Source organism: Stegostoma tigrinum, chromosome 4 (genome assembly GCF_030684315.1).
Source record: "Stegostoma tigrinum isolate sSteTig4 chromosome 4, sSteTig4.hap1, whole genome shotgun sequence".
Taxonomy (NCBI): domain Eukaryota; kingdom Metazoa; phylum Chordata; class Chondrichthyes; order Orectolobiformes; family Stegostomatidae; genus Stegostoma; species Stegostoma tigrinum.
Genome location: NC_081357.1, coordinates 74,875 through 96,176, shown reverse-complemented (window position 1 = coordinate 96,176; position 21,302 = coordinate 74,875). Strand labels below are relative to the sequence as shown.

General features: G+C 44.3%; 1 protein-coding gene across 4 annotated transcripts in view; it reads right to left on the bottom strand.

The window, feature by feature from the left end:
• btbd9 (BTB (POZ) domain containing 9) overlaps positions 1–21,302 on the bottom strand; it is a 153,770-nt gene that overhangs the window by 102,214 nt on the left and 30,254 nt on the right. For all 4 annotated transcript variants that reach the window (XM_059645062.1, XM_059645061.1, XM_059645063.1 and 1 more), the window contains one exon: positions 9,880–9,999. In XM_059645062.1, the coding sequence (XP_059501045.1) occupies positions 9,880–9,999 (120 nt within the window). The remainder of the gene's footprint in view (positions 1–9,879; positions 10,000–21,302) is intronic.

Genomic DNA, 21,302 nt, shown 5'->3' with positions numbered 1-21,302 from the left:
TAAGGGCAGGTCGTGCCTGACAAACCTGAGGGAATTCCTTGAAGAGGTAACAAGTAGGTTAGACCAGGGAAACCTAGCGGATTTTATCTAGGTTTCCAAAAGGCCTCTGATATGGTGCCTCACGGGAAGCTGCTGAGCAAGGTGAGGGCCCATAGTGTTCGAGGTGAGCTACTACCATAGATTAAGGACTGGCTGTCTGACAAAAGGCAGAGAGTTGGGATAAAAGGCTCTTTTTCAGAATGGCAACCGGTGAGAAGTGGTGTCCCACAGGGTACAGTGTTGGGGCCGCAGCTGTTCACTTTATATATTAATGATCTGGATGAAGGGACTGGGGGCATTCTGGTGAAGTTTGCCGATGATACGAAGTTAGGTCGACAGGCAGATAGTACTGAGGAGGTGGGGAGGTTGCGATAGGGTTAGCGTTAGGGTTTAGGAGAGTGGTCTTTCAAGAAAGAGATAGACAGAGCTCTTAAGGATAGTGGAATCAAGGGTTATGGGGATAAGGCAGGAACAGGATACTGATTGTGGATGATCAGCCGTGATCATAATGAATGGTGGTGCTGGCTCGAAGGGACGAATGGCCTACTCCAGCACCTATTGTCTATTGGTCCAGGAAATGGCTGATGAAATTCAACTTGTGCAAATGCGAGGTCTTGCACTTTGGAAAAAAGAATACAGGCATAGGACTATTTTCTAAACGGTGAGAAAATTCATAAAGCTGAAGTACAAAGGGAACTGGGAGTGCTAGTCCAGGATTCTCTGAAGGTTAACTTGCAGGTTGAGTCCGAGATTAAGAAAGCAAATGTAACGTTTAAATTTATCTCAAAAGGGTTGTAATATAAAAGCAGTGATGTGCTTCTGAGGCTTTATAAAGCTCTAGTTAGGCTCCATTTAGAATACTGTGACCAATTCTGGGCCCCACACCTCAGGAAGGACATACTAGCCCTGGAGCGTGTCCAGCGGAGATTCACACGGATGATCCCTGGAATGGTAGGATTAACGTATGATGAACAGCTAAGGATCCTGGGATTGTACTCAGAGTTTAGAAGGTTGAGGGGAGATCTAATAGAAACTTACAAGATAATGTATGGTTTAGAAAGGGTGGACACTGGGAAGTTGTTTCCATTAGGTGGGGAGACTAGGACCCATGGGCACAGACTTAAAATTAGAGGGGGTCAATTTAAAACTGAAATGAGACGACATTTCTTCAGCCAGAGAGTGGTGGGCCTGTGGAATTCATTGCCACAGAGTGCAGTGGAGGCCGAGATTGATAAATTCTTGATCTCGCAAGGAATTAAGCGCTACGGAGAGAGTGCAGGGAAGTGGAGTTGAAATGCCCATCAGCCATGATTAAATGGCAGAGTGGATTCAATGGGCCAAATGGCCTTACTTCCACTCCTACGTCTTATGGTATTGTGATCAGAAAACTGCCGTGAACATCCCTGTTCAAAAAATGAGCAAGACAAAAAACAGCTGATTAGCCTAACGTGTATTGTAAGAAAGACACTGGAATCAATTATGAAAGAAGCAATAGGCAAACATTTGGAAAATCATAATCTAAATCAACCATAGTTCACATAGCTTCATGAAAAGGAAATTGTGTCCAAATAGTTTATGAATGGTCTTCAAGAAAGTTTCAACCAGAATGGCTGAGGAGGAACCAGTAGATGTGTTGTATTTGGACTTCTAGAAGCATTGAACAACATACCTCACAAAAGGTTAAATCAGAAGATAGCAGCCCACACTGTTGGAGGTAGTATAGCAGTGCTAACAGGGAATTGGGTCATGGGTAGGAAATTGCAAATTGAAATAAAGTGTTGTTTTTCATGTTGTTGATACATGATCAATGGGGTTCCACAGGGGTCAGTGCTCGGACCACAATAGTTTACAATAAATATTAATGACTTAGAGGAAGGAAGTGAATGTACTGTCACCAAATTTGTAGATGGGACTAAAATAGGTGGAGCGGCAGGTTATGAGAGGGATGCAAACCAGTTTACAGAGAGATATTGGTAGGTTAAGCAAGGGGACAAAAAGTTAGCAAATGGAGTATAATGTGGGATAACAGGAAATTGTTCATTTGGAAGGGTGAATACAAGATCAGGATATTATTTAAATGGAAAGAAACTGCGGGAATCTGCAGCACAAAGGGACTGGGTGAGTATGTGTGCTAAAGGACATTAGTGAACCCGATGGGGTTTTTCCAACGATCGACAATGGATTCATGGTCATCATTAGATTCTTAATTCCAGATACTTACCGAATTGAAATCCTACCATCTGCCGTGGCGGGTCTGGGCCTCTGGGTTAACAGTCTAGCGATAATACCTGATCGAGGTGTACACTGTAATGAGAGGCATGGATAGAGTCGATAGCCAGAGACTTCCCCAGGGCAGGATTGACTGCCACGAGGGGTCATAGTTTTAACGTGTTAGGAGGAAGGTATAGAGGAGACGTCAGAGGGAGGTTCTTCACCCAGAGAGTTGTGAGCGCATGGAATAGTTTACCAGTGGTAGTCGTGGAAGCGGAGTCATTAGTGACATTTAAGCGACTGCTGAACATGCACATGGACAGCAGTGAATTGAGGGGAATGTGGGTTAGGTTACTTTATTTTTGGATTAGGATTATTCCACGGCACAACATTGTGGGCCGAAGGGCCTGTACTGTGCTGTACTTTTCTATGTTCTATGTTCTAATACCACTAGGTCATCACCTCCCCTGTTCAATTGCCTACTACTGCTCTTTATCATTATGGTCTAATGAGGACAGAGGGAGAGGGAAGGAAGGGGATAGTGAGGCACAGCCGAGGGAGACAGCAAGGGAAACACAGAGGTACAAAGGAAGAGAGAGACTGAGGGAGACAGAGAGGAGGTAGGAGAGACAGAGGGGGAGGGAGGAAAACACTGAGGGGGAGGGAGGAAAACACTGAGGAGGAGGGACAAAGAGACAAAAACTTGAGATACAGACAGAGAGAGGAGGTAGAGGAAAGAAGCACAGCCAGGAAGGGGGAGACAGAGAGAAAGAACAAGGAGGGAGAAACAGATAGAGAAAGAGACAGAATGAGAAAGATGAAAGAAAGGGAGGAAGAAATCCAGAGGAAGAGGGAGAGAGGAGGAGTAGACAGGGAGGGAGATAAGAGTGAGAGAGGGGTGTGAAGTACTCAAAGGAGGGCAGAGAAAGAGGGAGGGGAGGAGGGAGAGGGGGAGGGAGCGAGAGAGTGGGAGAGAGGGGGAGAGTGTGTGGGGGAGAGAGTGTGGGGTGGGGGGCAAGAGAGGGACAGAAGAAATGGAAAGAGGCATATATCCCATATGAAAAGAAATTTTAAAAATCATTTAATGGCAAATAAGTAGTAAAAGGATGAGCAGAGGTAATTATGGACCAAAAGGAAGATTTAACTGATGGAGGCATGGGGCATATCTAAGATATGAAATGAACACACTGCTTTTGCGTTCAGCAATGAATATAAATGTTGTTCGGGCGATGCAAAAAAGGAGGTTTTCGGAAAGTTGGGAAGGGTTTAAATCTGAGAAGGATTAAATAAACTGTCTCTATCTAAAGTTGACAAGGCAAAGGACCATAAGACTCTGAGAAAGAGTTCAAGTTAGAGAGAAACAAAGAACGATGACGTAAGTAGGAGAGACAATGAATTAAGGGCAGGAACAAAGAGACAGAGAGACAGTCAGTTATAGAGAGACAGAGATCAAGAGTTAAACAGAGGGAGGGATGAAGAGTTTGGGAGAGAGATAGGATGGAAGAGAAGTGAAACTAAGAAACATTGTTGAGAGGATGAGCTATCTTTAACTGACAGTTAATGGCCTGATTTCAGCAGTGCAGGAGACGTAGCAAGTGACATTGCTCCTTATAATGAGTTCTCAAGGGGGAAGGCATCCAATGGTAAATTGTGTAGTCTCTCAGTTCACAAACCCTGCAGCATGTCAGACTGAAATTAGTTGAACTGCTTGGCAGAAAAGATCCGGTAATAAAACCAGAGAGCTCATTTAACATTTGAGTGGGTAAAATCCAGATTTATTTGTGCAATTTCTGCATCATTTTACTGAAGTAGGCAGTTCAAAATACAGAGCATATCCCGTGAGGAGAACAACCAGCAATAAGGCAGCCTTGTACTGAAAGCTTCAATATGAAGGTGTACAGAAAGCAACGTCAAACAATGCACAGACTTTCTGTTGCTGGAATACTGCAGGGAATTTGCTGTTTATAATCACTGCCTTGCTTCAAGTTGACCAGAAAAAAGGCATTTGGTCAAAACACCCTCTGTTGGTTAGCTCAGTCGGTTGGATGACCAGTTTGTGATGCATAGTGATATCAACAACGAGGGTTCAATTTTTCCTTTCACACTGCCTGAGGTTATCATGAAGGACTCTCCTCCACTCCACTCCCCCCCCCACCCACCCCACTCCCGACCTGAGGTATAGTGACCCTCAGGTTAAACTACCACAAGTTCTCTCTGTAATGAGATAGCAACCCTATAGTCTGGTATGACAATGGTGATTTCACTTTCACTTTTACTGTTATACATCATTCTCAGAGTATTTTAGTTAAAATATTGCACACCGATATACTCACACTGCCTGCAACAGAGGGGCACTAGAATGTGACTCTCCATCATCCTTTCGATCAGGGTTAATGCAGTGAACGCGTATTTGCTGAGTGCTACTATCATGAGCCGTGGTGACAGGGTACAATAGAAGCTCCTAAAGGCTTTCAAAAAACACCTGAACTGTTGCTGGTCAAATTCCTGAAACACCCTTCATAACAGCACTGTGTGACTGCAGCAAGTCAGGAAGGCAGCTCACCATCACATTATCTGGGGCAATTAGGGACAGCATTGAATACTGGCCGAGCCAGCAATGCCTATATCCTGAGAATGAATAAGAAATGCAGGTGGTGTAGCAAGTTCTGACTCATTGATATCTTGCTGTTTGACGTGTGCACGCTGAGTTAAATCCAACATTGACTATTCGCAAGGGACCTGTCATTGCCCTCACTGTTCAACACGCCATCATATTCGATGTAAAATGAAGCCATCTCCAGATGCATTTATCCTCATTATCCTCCATATCACTGGACCATACAGCCTGGCAGCATACTGTAATGAAATTTATTCCCGCACTAGCTTGCTATCTGACACTCAATGCTACCCAGAATCTGTCCAACAGAGAATTTTCCTTTCAAACTGATCCTGCTTCAGGCTTGTTTGCTTCACACTAACAGACCCAATTAAACACTCGGCCACATTTTGATCACCTACTTGTCCTCAGTTTATAGGACCTGTTTAATTTAGGGATGAGGCTAGATCCCCGACATCCAGAATTTAAAAATAGGGGGGATGCTACTTAGGTCCAAAGTGAGGGGACATTTCTTTTTCTCAAGGCTGTAAATCGTTGCGATTTTCCACCATAGAGCACTTTGGTACCTCAGTCTGGGTATGTTTAAGGTACAGATTGATAGATTTCTGTTTACTAATGTCATACAAGGTGAGTAAAAGATATTGAAATGTTTGATCAGTCATGGGGGTGGCATGGTGGCTCAGTGGTTAGCACATTGCTAGGGACAGCTCGGTTCGATTCCACCCTTGGGTGCCTGTGTGGAGTTTGCACTTTCTCCCTGTGTCTGTATGTGGGTGCTCTGATTTCCTACAACAGTCCAAAGATATGCAGGTTAAGTGGGCTGGCCATGCTAAATTGTCTGTAGTGTCCAGGGATGTGCAGGCTAGGTGCATTAGCTGTGGGAAATGCAGCGTTAGAGAGATAGGGTATCAAGGTGGGTCTGGGTGGTATGCTATTCAGAGGGTTGGTACAGACTCGGGTTGAACAGCCTCCTTTCACACCATAGGGATTCTATGGTTCTATGACCATATCAAATGCTGAGCAAGCTTGACAACTAAACCAGATGTGCCATTATATATAAAAAAAGAAAATACTGGAGGAACCCAGCAGTTCTGCCTGTGGCTGTAGAGACAGCAACAGAGTTAATGCTTCGAGTTCAATATGATTTTTGTACCATTTTAATTCATTTGGGAAGATGAGCTGCTCGCTGATTGTGCTGAGTTTGCACTCTTCTGTCAAATTTATGGTGCTAACAATAATTCTTTAGATAAGGATTATGGATGGTCAATTAGAAATGGGCAAATAGTGCCAGCCCTGCCTGTGATCACCAGATCCCAGAATCACTGAATCAGTCTGTCATCCCCGTGTCAGTTCAGTTCCCTAAGGCCAATTACCTACATTTTCCACATATCCCTGCACACAATTTATATCTGAATAATCATCCAGTGCTGTCTTAAATGTTTTGACTGAACCACCTCCGCTGCTTTTCCAGGCAGTGCATTCCATACCTAACTACGTGCTATGTGAAAACATCACACTGCTTTGTGTACTTCAATCCATCTTACTGAGGTATTTGGATCATTGATAGCCACGGGGGAGGAGCCGGAAGTGTGGAGATTGGCTAACTTAGTGCCACGGTTTAATAAAGATGGTAAGGGAAAGCCAGGGAACTATAGACCGGTGAACCTAGCGTCAATGGTAGGCAAGTTGTTGGAGAGATTCTGAGGGGCAGGATTTACATGTATTTGGAAAGACAAGGACTGATTAGGGATAGTCAACATGGTTTTGTACATGAGAAATCATGTCTCACCAACTTGACTGAGTTTTTTTGAAGAACTGACATAGAAATTTGATGAAGGCAGAGATGTGGGCATTGTCCAGACAGGCTTTAGTAAGGCATTCAAAAAGGTTCTGCATGGTAGACTGGTTAATGAGGTTGGATCAGACGGAATACAGGGACAGTTAGCCGTTTGGATACAGAACTGGCTCAAAGGGAAAAGACAGAGGGCAGTGGTGGCAGGCTGCTTTTCAGACTGGAGGCCTGTGACCCGTGGTACGCCACAAGGATCGGTGCTGGGTCCCCTGCTTTTTGTCATTTATATAAATGATTTGGATGTGAATATAGAAGGTTTGGATAGTAAGTCGGTAGATGACTCCAAAATTGGTATTGTAGCGGACAGCGAAAGCTATCTCAGAGTACAGTGGAACTCTGATCAGATGAACAAATGGGCTGACGAGAGGCAGATGGAGTTTAATTTAGATAAATATGAGGTGTGGCATTTTGGTAGGGTGAATGAGGGCAGGACCTAAGACATTAATGATATGGCCCTAGGTACTGCTGCCCAACAAAGAGACGTTGGGGTGCAAGTTCATAGTTCCTCGAAAGTGGAGTTGCAGGTAGATAAGCTTCAGTTATCTTGAAGGTGGCGTTTGGTATGCTTGCTTTTATTGGATAGTGCATTGAGTATTGGAGTTAGGATGTCATGCTGCAGCTTTATAGGACATTAGTTAGGCCACTTTTAGAATACTGCATTCAGTTCTGGTCTCCCTCCAACGGGAAAGATGCTGCGAAACTTGAAAGGGTTCAGATAAGATTTACAAGAATGTAGATTAGACTAGATTCCCTACAGTGTGGAAACAGGCCCTTCGGCCCAACAAGTCCACACCGCCTCGTGAAGCATCCGGCCCAGATCCATCCCCCAATAAGCCACGCATCCCTGAACAATACGGGCAATTTAGCATGTCCGATCACCTAGCCTGCACATCTTTGGACTGTGGGAGGAAACCGGAGCACCCGGAGGAAACCCATGCAGACACGGAGAGAATGAGCAAACTCCACACAGACAGTCACCCGAAGCTGGAATCGAACCCGGGTCCCTGGTACTGTGAGGCTGCAGTGCTAACCACTGAGCCACCATGCCGCCCATGTAGATGTTGGTGCGCTTGCTGAACTGGGACATTTGACAGATGTTTCAACTCTGTACTAGGTGACATCCTCAGCGCTGTGGAGACTCCTGTGAAGCGCTGCTGTCCTGTGTTGGATTGAATTTATATGATCTGGTATTTTGCCACTTCCGGTAGGTGCTGGTTCCGGCAGTGCATTGTAATGGTCGGTATGTTGGGTCTAATTCAATGTGTTTATTGATGGATTCCGCAGATTAATTCCAAGCCTTCAAGAATTCCCTGGCTGTCCTCTGTTTGGCTTGTCCTACAATAGTAGTGTTGTCTCAGTTGAAAGTGTGTTTTTTCTTGTCTGTGTATTGAAACCAGGGTCATCCTGTACTTTAGTTGCTGGCTATCTGGCCTACATTGTATCATGTGGACCCCACTCATCCTGTCCGTGGCATCTATTGGGTCTTTAACCCTGGTCAGTTGCAGTCTGGGTGTTTTTTTTAATATGTGGTATGGCGGCTATTGTTTTGATGTGTCCTGATTGTGTTGTCCACAGTTATCTTGCCAGCAGACAATGCAACCAAGACATGCCAAAATCCAAAACAATAGCCTCCATACCACATATAAAAAACACCTCAGAACTGACAGCCAGTCTACTCAGACCGCTAGGAATCAGGACAGCACACAAACCTGCAGCTACACTCAGACAGCAACTGACCAGGGTTAAAGACCTAATAGATACCATGGACAGGATGAATGTGGTCTACGTGATACCATGCGGCGACTGCACAAAACATTACATAGGACAAACAGCCAGCAACTAAGCTACACGACCAGGTGACCCTGGTTTCAATACACACAGACAAGAATAAACACACTTTCAACTGGGACAACACTACTATTGTAGGACAAGCCAAACAGAGGGCAGCCAAGGAATTCTTGAAAGCTTGGCATTCACCCGCGGACTCCGTCAACAAACACATTGAATTAGACCTAACATACCGACCGTTACAATGCACAGCCGGAACCAGCAAAACACCAGGCCATATAAATTCAAACCGACACAGGACAGCAGTGCTTCACAGGAGGCTCCACAGCACTGAGGATGTCACCTAGTAAGGGGACAAAACATCTGCTATCAAACCTCTCAGCTTGGCAACACACCAACATCTACAACCAGCACCTGAGCTACAAATCTTCACGGAAACCCTGAATTACAAGAATGTTGCCAAGGTTGGAGGGCTTGAGCTATAGAGAGAGGTTGAATATGCTTGGGGTATTTTTTATGGAGTGTCAAGAGGCTTCTATAAGGGGCATCCTTATAAAGGTTTATAACATTAAGAGGGTCATGGATAGGGTGAATAGCCACAGTCTTTTCCCAGTCTCTTCCTTCTTTTGGAAGTCCAAAACTAGAGGACACAGGTTTAAGGTGGGAGGGGAAAAGATTTAAAAGGGACATAAGGGCAACTTTTTCACAGAGGATGGTGAGTGAATGGAATGAGCTGAGTACATGAATAGGAAAGATTTAGAGGGATACAAGCCAAATGGGGCTAGATTAATTTAGGATATCTGGTCAGCGTGGACAAGTTGGCCCAAAGGGTCCTTTCCATGTTGTTACATCTCGGACTCTATACCTTCACATTCTTAATACTTTTATGAGTGGAAACAGCTTCTTCCTGTTCTCCCTCCCACGAAAGAACAAAGAAAAATCATTCAAGCAAGGAACAAGAGCAGATTACTTGTCTTCGACTCTAGCCGACCATTCGATAAGGTCATGGATGATCTGATTTCAATCTCTTCTCTACATTCCAGCACATTCCCAATTATCTTTCATTTCCTTAGTAATCAAGAATCTATCTACCTCTAGCTTAAAATTATTTAAAGATTCTGCATCCACCGTCCTTTGAGGAAGGGAATCCCAAAGATTCTCACAGTTCAGAGAGAAAAAATGTTCCCTTATGGTTTTAAATGGGTGCCCCCTTATTTTTAAACCATGACGCTCAGTTCTAGATTGTCCAACAAGAGGAAATATCCTATAAACAAACACAAAGCTGAGGAGAATTCCTTCTTCATTGAATCAGATCAATTTGGAGACAGGGTAGGGAAGATTGAACTATAAAAGCATTTTTAGCTGGACTCACCTGCAGACACGAGGAGTGAAGAATAAGTTCTGCCAGGAGCGACACAGGTAGTTGGAATGATCAACGATCCGAATCCAATCTAGTTCATCCATGGACACTTCGATGTAATATGAATACGACCTAGTGAAGGAAGAGCAGATTGAGCTTCTCTACAAAGTGTAAATTACATTCTAATGATAGGAAGCCATTGAGGGCATTCCCTCACTCAACGAGATCCGGCTGATCTGTGACGATTCAATGAAGTTGACTCTCAACTGCTCATTGATATGGACTAGCCACCAACTCAGTTGTAGAAAATCACTAAGTTACAAATAAAGTGACACTTACACCTATCCAGCAACAAGCTAAGCACTGAAAAAGACAGTGGGAAACTTAGCCCCATTGACACAACAAAGTTCTATTTATTAACATCTGGGTCTAGAGCCATAATTAGGATGGAACATGGAACTGTACAGAACCATACAGGCCCTTTGCCCCATGATGTTGTGCCACACGTTTACCTAAACCTAAGGTCTATCTAACCTCCACCCCTACCTTATACTATCATCCATAACCCTACCTAATAGCTGCTTAAATGCTCCTAATGAGGCCGACTCCACTACCCTCTCCGACAATGCATTCCACGCCCCAACCACTCTCCGAGTAAAGAACCTTACAGCTGTCTCATACACTGATCAGCCTGATCACCAACAGTCCGACACAGTCATACTCAAGGAATCATATCTTACAGAGAGTGGCCCATCACCACCATCATTCAGGGATATTTCACCTTGTAGAAAGACAGGAGGGAAGGACATGGTGGTGGGATAGCACTAATAAGAGATGAAATAAAGACAGTTCAGAGAGAGATTATCAAGGCTGGGATCAGGTAGACTCCATTTAGTCACAGGCAAAAAGTAGCAAGGGAGAGAAGACATTATTTGGAGTAGTGGAGATAACAAGATGCGGAGCTGGATGAACACAGCAGGCCAAGCAGCATCTTAGGAGCAGGAAAGCTGACGTTTCGAGCCTCGAACCTTCATGAGAAAAGCATTTTCAGCATTTTCTGATGAAGGATCTAGGCCCGAAACGTCAGCTTTCCTGCTCCTAAGATGCTGCTTGGCCTGCTGTTTTCATCCAACTCTACACCTTGTTATCTCAGATTCTCCAGCATCTGCAGTTCCTATTATCTCTGATACAAATTGTTTGGAGTAGTGTTCCGACGCCAAAACTGTAGTCACTCTGCAGGAAAGGCTACAAGTCAACCAATAATAGGTAGTGTAAAAGCAACAGAGCAATAATTACAGGTGATTTTGGGTCAATCAAATTGGAACGGGGAGTAATGACAGTGAACTTATGGAGTGCATGAGCGATTGTTGCCTAGAGCAATGTGTCATGAAGCTGATCAGAGAGCAGGCTATGATCTGGTAACAGATAATGAGGCAAACTTAATAAATGATCTCAGAGTAAAAGATCCCTGTGGAAGCAGTGATCAGAATGTGATGGAATTGAATACTCAGTTTGGGAAAAGGTTAGAAACAACTCTATTGAAGTTAAATAAAAGGAACTGCAATTACATGAGGGTAGGATTGGCGAAAGTGAACTGGGCAGATAAATTAGCAGAAAAGACAGTGAGTTAACAGAGGCAGACATTTAAGGAGATAATCCATTTCTCTCAGCAAAAGTACATTCCAGTAAGACCATAAGACATAGGAGTGGAAGTAAGGCCATTTGGCCCATCAAGTCCACTCCGCCATTTAAATCATGGCTGATGGGCATACCACTTCCCTGCACTCTCCCCGTAGCCCTTGATTCCTTCTGAGATCAAGAATTTGTCGATCTCTGCCTTGAAGGCATCCAATATCCCAGCCTCCACTGCACTCTGCGGCAATGAATTCCACAAGCCCACCACTCTCTGGCTGAAGAAATGTCGTCTCATTTCAGTTTTAAATTGACCCCCTCTAATTTTAAGGCTGTGCCCACGGGTCCAAGTCTCCCCACCTAACGGAAACAACTTCCCAGTGTCCACCCCTTCTAAACCATACATTATCTTCTAAGTTTCTATTAGATCTCCCCTCAACCTTCTAAACTCTAATGAGTACAATCCAAGGATCCTTAGCCGTTCATCATACGTTAAACCTACCATTCCAGGGATCATCCGTGTGAATCTCCGCTGGACACGGTCCAGGGCTAGTATGTCCTTCCTGAGGTGTGGGGCCCAAAATTGGACACAGTATTCAAAATGGGGCCTAACTAGAGCATTATAAAGCCTCAGAACCACATCGCTGCTTTTATATTCCAACCCTCTTGAGATAAACGACAACATTACATTCGCTTTCTTAATTACGGACTCTACCTGCAAGTTAACCTTTAGAGAATCCTGGACCAACACTCTCAGATCCCTTTGCACTTCTGATTTGCGAATTTTCTCACCATTTAGAAAATAGTCCATGCCTGTATTCTTTTTTCCAAAGTGCAAAACCTCACATTTACTCACATTGAATTTCATCAGCCATTTCCTGGACCACTCTCCTACACTGTCTAAATCTTTCTGCAGCTTCCCCACCTCCTCAGTACTACCTGCCTGTCCGCCCATCTTCGTATCATCGGCAAACTTCGCCAGAATGCCCCCAGTCCCTTCATCCAGATCATTAATATATAAAGTGAACAGCTGTGGCCCTAACACTGAACCCTGCGGGACACCACTCGTCACCGGTTGCCATTCCGAAAAACAGCCTTTTATCCCAACTCTCTGCCTTCCGTCAGACAGCCAATCCTAAATCCAAGCCAGTAGCTTACCTCGAACACCATGGGCCCTCACCTTGCTCAGCAGCCTCCCGTGAGGCACTGTATCAAAGGCCTTTTGGAAGTCTAGATAGATAACATCTGCTGGGTTTCCCTGGTCTGACATACTTGTTACTTGTAAGGAGGGAAGATTCTCAGAGAGGGATAAACCAACAATGGTTACCATAGGGTAGTTGAGGAGATTATTAAGTTGAAAGAAAAATAATATGGAGGTAAAAGTCAGTGATTTATCCCAAAGCCCAAAGACTACGGGGCAGGAATTAAGTACCATCACCATCACTGGAGAAGTAGTATCAAAAATACTAACCAGGACTAAAGGCAGATAAGTCCCCTGGTCCTAATGGCCTGCATCCTAGGATCGGAAAAGAGGTAGCTACTGAGATAGTGGATGAATTGGTTGTAATTTTCTAAAAATCCTTGGATTCTGGAGAAATACCAGAGGACTGCAAAACTGCCATTTAAAAAGAGAGGGAGGCAAGAAGAGGGTAATATAGGTATGTGAGGAATAAAAGGATGACTAGGGTAGGAAAAGTGCCAGTCAAAGACAGAAGTGGGAAGTCATGTGTGGACCCTGTGGAGATCGGAGAGGTGCTAAACGAATATTTCTCATCTGTTTTCACTCAGGGAAAGGAGAATATTGTAGAGGAGAAGTGTGAAGCTGGATGAACACAGCAGGCCAAGCAGCATCTTAGGAGCACAAAAGCTGACATTTCGGGCCTAGACCCTTCATCAGAAAAAGGGGGAGGGGGAGAGGGTTCTGAAATAAATAGGGAGAGAGGGGGAGGCGGACTGAAGATGGATAGAGGAGAAGATAGGTGCAGAGGAGAGTATGGGTGGGGAGGTAGGGAGGGGATAGGTCAGTCCGGGGAGGACGGACAGGTCAAGGGGGGGGGCGGGACGAGGTTAGTAGGTAGGAAATGGAGGTGCGGTTTGAGGTGGGAGGAGGGGATAGGTGAGAGGAAGAACAGGTTAGGCAGGTGGGGATGAGCTGGGCTGGTTTTGGGATGCAGTGGGGGGAGGGGAGATTTTGAAGCTGATGAAATCCACATTGATACCATTGGGCTGCAGAGTTCCCAAGCGGAATATGAGTTGCTGTTCCCGCATTATGGCACTGCAGGGGGCCCAGGATGAATATGTTGTCCAAGGAATGTGGTATACTGCTTTCACTGTACCCGCTGCGGCTTCCTCTACATTGGGGAAACCAAGCGGAGGCTTGTGGATGCTTTGTAGAATACCGACGCTCAGTTTGCAATAAACAACTGCACCTCCCAGTCACGAACCATCTTAACTCCCCCTCCCATTCCGGGCAGTAGAGATGACCCAGGTAATTATAGACCTGTGAGCATTACGTCTATTGTAGGAAAAGTTTTGGAAAGGATTATAAGAGATAGGATTTATAATCATCTCGCAAGCAACAATTTAATTGGAAGTAGTCAGCATGGATTCGTCATGGGTAGGTCGTGTCTCACAAACCTCAGAGTTTTTTGAGAAGGTGGCCAAGCATGTGGATGAGGGAAGGGCAGTTGACGTGGTGTACATGGACTTCAGTAAACACTTTGATAAGGTTCCACATGGTAGGCTATTGGAGAAAATACAGAGGCATGGGATTGAGGGAGATTTAGCAGTTTGGATTAGAAACTGGCTTTCTGTAAGAAGGCAACAAGTGGTCGTTGATGGAAAATATTCAGCCTGGAGTCAGGTCACTAGTGGTGTGCCTCAAGGATCTGTTTTGGGACCACTGCTGTTTGTCATTTTTATAAATGACTTAGACGCAGGCATCGGTGGATGGGTTAGTAAATTTGCAGATGACACTAAAGTCAGTGGAGTGGCGGACAGTGTTGAAGAATGTTGCAGGTTTCAGGGAGACTTGGATAAACTGCAGAATTGGGCTGAAAAATGGCAAATGGAGTTTAATACGGATAAATGTGAGCTGATTCACATTGGGAGGAATAATAGGAAGGCAGAATACCAGGTCAATGGAAAGATTCTTGGTAGTGTGGATGTGCAGAGGGATCTTGGTGTCCATGTACATAGATCCCTGAAAGATGCCACCCAGGTTGATAGTGCTGTTAAGAAGGCTTACGGTATGTTAGGTTTTATTGGTAGAGGGATTGAGTTCTGGAGCGGTGACGTCATGCTGCAACTGTATGAAACGCTAGTGCGGCCTCATATGGAATATTGCTTGCAGTTCTGGTCGCCCCATTACAGGAACATAGAACATAGAAAAGTACAGCACAGTACAGGCCCTTCGGCCCACAATGTTGTGCCGTGGAATAATGATAATCCAAAAATAAAATAGCCTAACCTACATTCCCCTCAATTCATTGCTGTCCATGTGCATGTCCAGCAGTCACTTAAATATCACTAATGACTCTGCTTCCAAAGGAAGGATGTGGAAGCATTGGAAAAGGTGCACAGGAGATTTACCAGGATGTTGCCTGGTCTGGAGCGCAGGTTCTATGAAGAAAGGCTGAGGAACTCGGGTCTGTTCTCATTGGAGAGATGGAGGCTAAGAGGGGATTTAATAGAAACATACAAGATAATCAGAGGATTAGACAGGGTGGGCAGTGAGAGTCTTTTTCCGAGGATGATGACTTCAGCTCGTACAAGGGGGCATAGCTACAAATTGAGGGGTGATAGATTTCAGGCAGATGTCAGATGCAGGTTCTTTCCTCAGAGAGTGGTAAGGGCGTGGAATGCCCTGCCTGCCAATGTAGTTAACTCAGCCACATTAGGGGCATTTGAACAGTCCTTGGATAAGCATATGGATAACGATGGGATAGTGTAGGGGGAGGGGCTTAGATTAGTTCACAGGTTGGTGCAACATCAAGGGCCGAAGGGCACTGTATTGTTCTATGTTCTATGTTGCTAGTAGGGTCTCAAAGGAATCAGTGCTGGGACTGCAATTGCTTACAATCCATGTTAATGAATACCAGGAAGTAAGTGAATGTACAGTAGTCAAATTTGCAGATGACAAGTGGCAAGGCAGATTCCAAGAGAGATACAAACAGTTTATTAAGAGACATTGCTAGGTTTAGTAAGTGGGCAAAAAGTTAGCAAATGGAGGATCATATGGGAAAAAATGAAGTTGCTCACTTTGGAAAGGAGAACCAAAGAACAGAGCATTGTTTAAATAAAGAAAACTTGCAGAAGGCTGCAACTGGAGGTAACAAAGTGTGAAGCTGGATGAACAGAGCAGGCCAAGCAGCATCTCAGGAGCACAAAAACTGACGTTTGAGAACGGAACACAGAAAGCTAGCACACAGGTAATCAGGAAGGCTAATGGAATGTTGGCCCTTATTTCAAGGGGGTTGGAGTATAAGAGTAGGGAAGTTTTACTGAAACTACTGTTATCATTATTAGCGGTCCCTCGCAGAAGAGGATGGCTCTCAAGGTACGGGTGAGACCAGATCTGGAGGACTAAGAGTAGTTTTGGTCCACCTTATTGAAGGGAAGATATTGTTTAATTGGATTCAGTTCAGAGAAGGCTCCTCAGGTCGATCCCTGGTATGAAGGGATTATTTTACAAGAAAAGCTTAACCAGGCTGGGAGTCTACTCACTGGAGTTTAGAAGAATGAAGGGTGATCTCAGTGAAACATACTGGATTCTTAGGAGGTTTGACGATGCAAATACTGTGAAGATGTTTCTCCTGATGTGAGAGTCTAGGACCCAACAGCACAGACTCAGAATAAAGGAGCACTAATTTCAGATGAGGAGGAATTTCTTCTCTCTCAGTGGTTTGAGTGTCTTTGGAACTCCTTGCCACAGAGAGCTGAGCCTTGTGTATATTTAAGTCTGGCAGACAGATAGATAGACCGATTCTTGATCCATAGGGAAAATCAAGGGTTACAGGAAAAGAAATGGTGCTGGAGAAATTGATGGGATTGAAGGCTAATAAATCCTAGGAGCTGATAATCCACTACAATTAAGCCAAAAAAAGAGAGTAGATGCTGGAAATCTGAAATGCAAACAGGAATTGCTGGAGAAACTCAGCAGGCCTGGCTGCATCTGTGGAGAGAAAGATTAGACACTGTTTCAGGTCCAGTAACCCCTCATCAGAACTAGATGGTATACATGCTGAAGACAGAGGGTGGAGAGCTGTTAAAGAAGTGAGAAGGTAATCGGAAGCAGAGCGATAAAAAACAGGCAAACAGGGACAAATAATGGTAAATAAAAACCAAAAGAACTGCGGATGCTGTAAATCAGGAACAAAAACAAAAATTGCTAGAAAAGCTCAGCTGGTCAGGCAGCATCTGTGAAAGAGAAAACGGAGTTAACGTTTCGGGTCCGGTGACCCTTCCTCAGAACTAATGAGTGATGGATAATGGTTTGCTGATAACAGGTTCAGTAAGTGAAAATGGGCTGGTTGTGCTGAAGGCTGCCCAATAAAACCTAAAAGAACTACAGATGCTGTAAATCAGTAACAAAAACAGAAATTGCTGAAAACAGGTCTGGCAGCATCTGTGGAAAAAAAAATTAGAGTTAACGTTTTGGGTCCAGTGAATCTTCCTCAGAACTGGTGGTGGCTGGGAAAAGGTTGGTTGAGATGCAGAAGATAGAGAGGAGTGGGGTAGGGAGTCAGACAATGGGAGGGGATAGAGTCCAAACAGAGAGGAGAGCAGTTGGACAGACAAAGGAGTTGATAACGATCTGGCTGGGAGGGTGAATTCTTGTTAATGGGGGCTGTTAGTGACTAACAACAGGGGGTGTGTAATGGCAGGCAATGCGATAACAAGATCTGATGTAAGGATGTATAGTCCAGGTAACTGTAGGAGTCAGTAGGCTTGCAGTGAATGTCGGTGGCAAGTCTATCCCCAGAAATGGAAACAGAGACGTTGATTCGAATAAGTGAGAGATGATGTACTTAGGCAGGACAAACAAGGTAGGGAAATACATGATGAATGGTAGGACCCTGGGAAAGACCAAAGATCAGAGGGATCTTGGTGTGTATGCCCACAAGTCCCTTAGATAGAAGGACAGGCAGATAAAGTGGTTCAAAAGGCAAGCATTGGAGAGTTTTCTCCTGATTTTCATTGCCAGGGTTCCTTAATACCACCCTGGGCTTAGTGTATAGGGCAGTCACTCTCACCTCATCTCTGGAATTCTGTTCTTTTTCCATGTTGTTTCCCAGGCTGTAATGAGGTTAGGAGCTAAGTGGTCTTGGAGAATAACACACTGGGCGTTACTGAGCAGGTTACTGCACATCAGGGACTGCTTGGTAGCTCTGTCCATTTCCAATTTCCACCCTGCCCTCACCTTCACCTGGTCCATCACCGGCACTGTCCTTCCCACTGATGATTAGTCCATCTGACCAGCCCATCTAATTCCTCTTATAATCTAACATCACCCTCTTCACTACTTACCATCACACCACAGCAAAGTTATCATTCAGAGCCCTACCTACATCCACTGACTCCACACACATACTACCACTGTGGTCCTTAATGAGCCTTACTGCTTCCCTAGTTATCCTTTTACCTCCAATGTACTTCGGAAATAACTTGGGTTTTCCTTTATTTTACCTGTCATCATTCTTTCATATTCACTTTTTGCTTTTCTTAATATCCTTTTTAAGCCCTCCCTTGCACATTCTATATTCCTTCAGGGCTTGTACTGTTTTGAGTACTTGCTTTCTGCCGCAAGCCTCCATTTTTCTCTTTTTTTCAATTCTGTAAATTCTTCGATATTCACAGTTTACATGATTTGGTGGTCCCACCCGTTTAACTTTTTTTGAAACATGTTGACCCTTTCTCTTTCTTTCCTGACACACATTTACCTAAACACATCTGCTCCCAATCTACAATGGCCAAATTACAATCTGATGCAATCAAAACCCACCTTTCCTCAGATAAGAGCTACGATTTGGGGCCTATTATTGTCTTTTATCATAAGAATCTTGAATCTAATGGATTTTTAAAATTCATTTGTGGGATGTCGGTGTTGCTGGAAGGCCAGCATTTGTTGCCTGTCCCTCGATGGCCTTGAGAAGGCTGCCATCATGAACCACTGCAGTCCGCCTGCTGTTATGATCCAGTTTAAAGAGGTCTCCTTGATGCATTTAAGATACTGTGCTCTCTAAATATTTCACATGATGATTGCCCATTTAATGCTGGGGAAGTTGGAACCCCTCAATCACTGCTCTATTACTTATACACTTCTCTGAAATTTGCCTACATATCTTTTTCCAGTTCTTTTGGACTGTTAAGGGGCCTACAATACAGAAATGTGATACCTCCACTTTGGATTCCCTGATCAAAACTGTGACATGCCCTCCTCTTCTACCTCCTCACCAGTCTCACCTGAAGACCCTATACCCTGGAATGTTGAACTGCCAATCCTGCCCCTCTCAATTATGTCTCAGTTACAGCAATGCCCTCAACTCATCTGCCTGGCCCACCAGACTCCATGCATTAAAATAAACATCATTCAACCTTGTCACACTCCCTTGCGCCTTAAATGGCCTATAATTTCTGTGCATTCCTGACTCACCTATTGTCTCTTCTAATTTTGACCATGTAACTACCACTGTTCTATGTTCCACCCCGATGTTCCACCTCTCAGACTGTCTCCCAGGCACACCAATACACAGTTTAGCCAAGGAATTACAATGGAGATTAAATTACCACGTCAACAACTCAATGCACACAATCCACTCAGCTCAGGAGTTCCTTAAAGACCTGAAAGACATAAGAATAGATGAGGACAAGACCATGGTGTCCTTTGACGTCACCGCCATATTCACATCGATCAACGTACCATGACAAGAGAAACACTGGCCACACAAAAGAACAAGACCCAAGTGACACCATTGCCAAAGACAACGTGCTCAAATTACTGGGCCTATACCTGATGACCCCCTTTACCTTTAATGGCCAGATCTACGATCAACTCAATGGGAAGCCTATAGGGTCACCCATCTCTGTACTAATAGCAGAAGTGGTGATGCAGACTTCAAAGCACAGCCCTTCCACAGATCCAATCTAAACTATGGATTTGATACGTGGACAATGCTTTTGTCATCATCAAATGGAGTAAACTAGAAGAAACACACCAACTTATGAGCCACATTTTCACTGGCATTAAATTCAGAGAAGTAAAGAACAAACAGTTCCCATTCCTGGATATTATGGTAGAACACAGGGCCAGTGGGGAATTTCTGACCAAAGTACACAGAAAGGTCACACCGACTGATCAAGTCCTAAATTTCAACAGTAACCGCCCCAACCCCCACAAACGGAGTTGCGTAAAAACACTGTTTAAACAAGCCAGGACACACTGTAGTAACCCAGAACCTCGCCAAAATGAAGAGCACCACCAAGTATTTAGAGACAATGATATCTGAACAGCTGGGTCCGACAATGCCTGTTCACACAAACAACAGGAAGATACAGTAGGCCCCGACATACTTGTCATGTTACCGTACATCAAGAATGTATCTGAACTGACTACAAGACTCCTACAGCCACTGGGCATCAGACTCGCACACAAACTTACAATCAACCCAATACCAACTGCTAACAAGAACCAAAGACCCTTTGCCCACCATGGACTGAACCAATGTAATATACAAGGTTCCATGTAAGGGCTGCGACAAACTTTACGTTGGACAGACAGGAAGGAAACTGGCTGCGAGAATGCATGAACACCAGCCAATAACAAAATGACACACCCAATACTCATCTCCATGCACAAAGATAAAGAGAACCACCAGTTCGATTGGGACAATGTCAGGATCATCGAACAAACCAAACAGAGACAAGCATGGGAATTTCTAGAGGCCTGGTTCTCCACCAAGAAGGCCATCAATAAACATGTAGAATTCGACCCTATATACACACCACTGCGAAACTAAAAACCGAAATGAGGTAATCGACTCCAATGGACACCACAGTTTATAGTAACAAGTGGGAAAACAAACACCTCATTGGAAGCTGCACTGACGATGACTGCAAACTAACGAACCAGCTTGGTGAACAAACCAAACACAACATTCACAACCCAAACTACAAATCTACTGAAGAAACTTAATGTAAAGCCTCCTGACAGCACTAGGAATTCTCCCTGAATGGATGCTGGTTTCATCCCAGTTCACGTGCAACCCATCTGCCTTGTACAAATCCTACTGCTACAGAAATCTTAAGCCCTCCCTCCTGCATCACCTCTCCAGCCACACAATCAGACTAACTACACATTCTTCTACTCACTCGCATGTGGCAATAGTAGTAATTTGGAAATTTTTACCTTTTGGTTCCTTTTAATCTACGTACTGATCTCTAAATTCTACTTGAAGGACCTCATCCCCTTTTCTACTAATGTCACTGGTACCAGTACGTACCACAATCTTTGTTTGTCCTTCCCTTTCAGGATGCCTGCAGCCATTCAGTGACATTCCTGTCCCTGGCACCAGGGAAGCATTCGGATAACAGGTCGGCACAGTATCATGGGCTGAAGGGCCAGTACTCTTCTATGTTCTATACTATTCCAATTGTATGAATCCCATCCCCATATCTCTACATAAATTGATAATCAGAAATCTATCGATCTTGACCTTAAACATATTCAAAGCCTGAGTCTCCACAGCCCTCTGTGGTAGAGAAATCCCAAAGATCACAACACTGAGTGAGAACCATTTCTCATG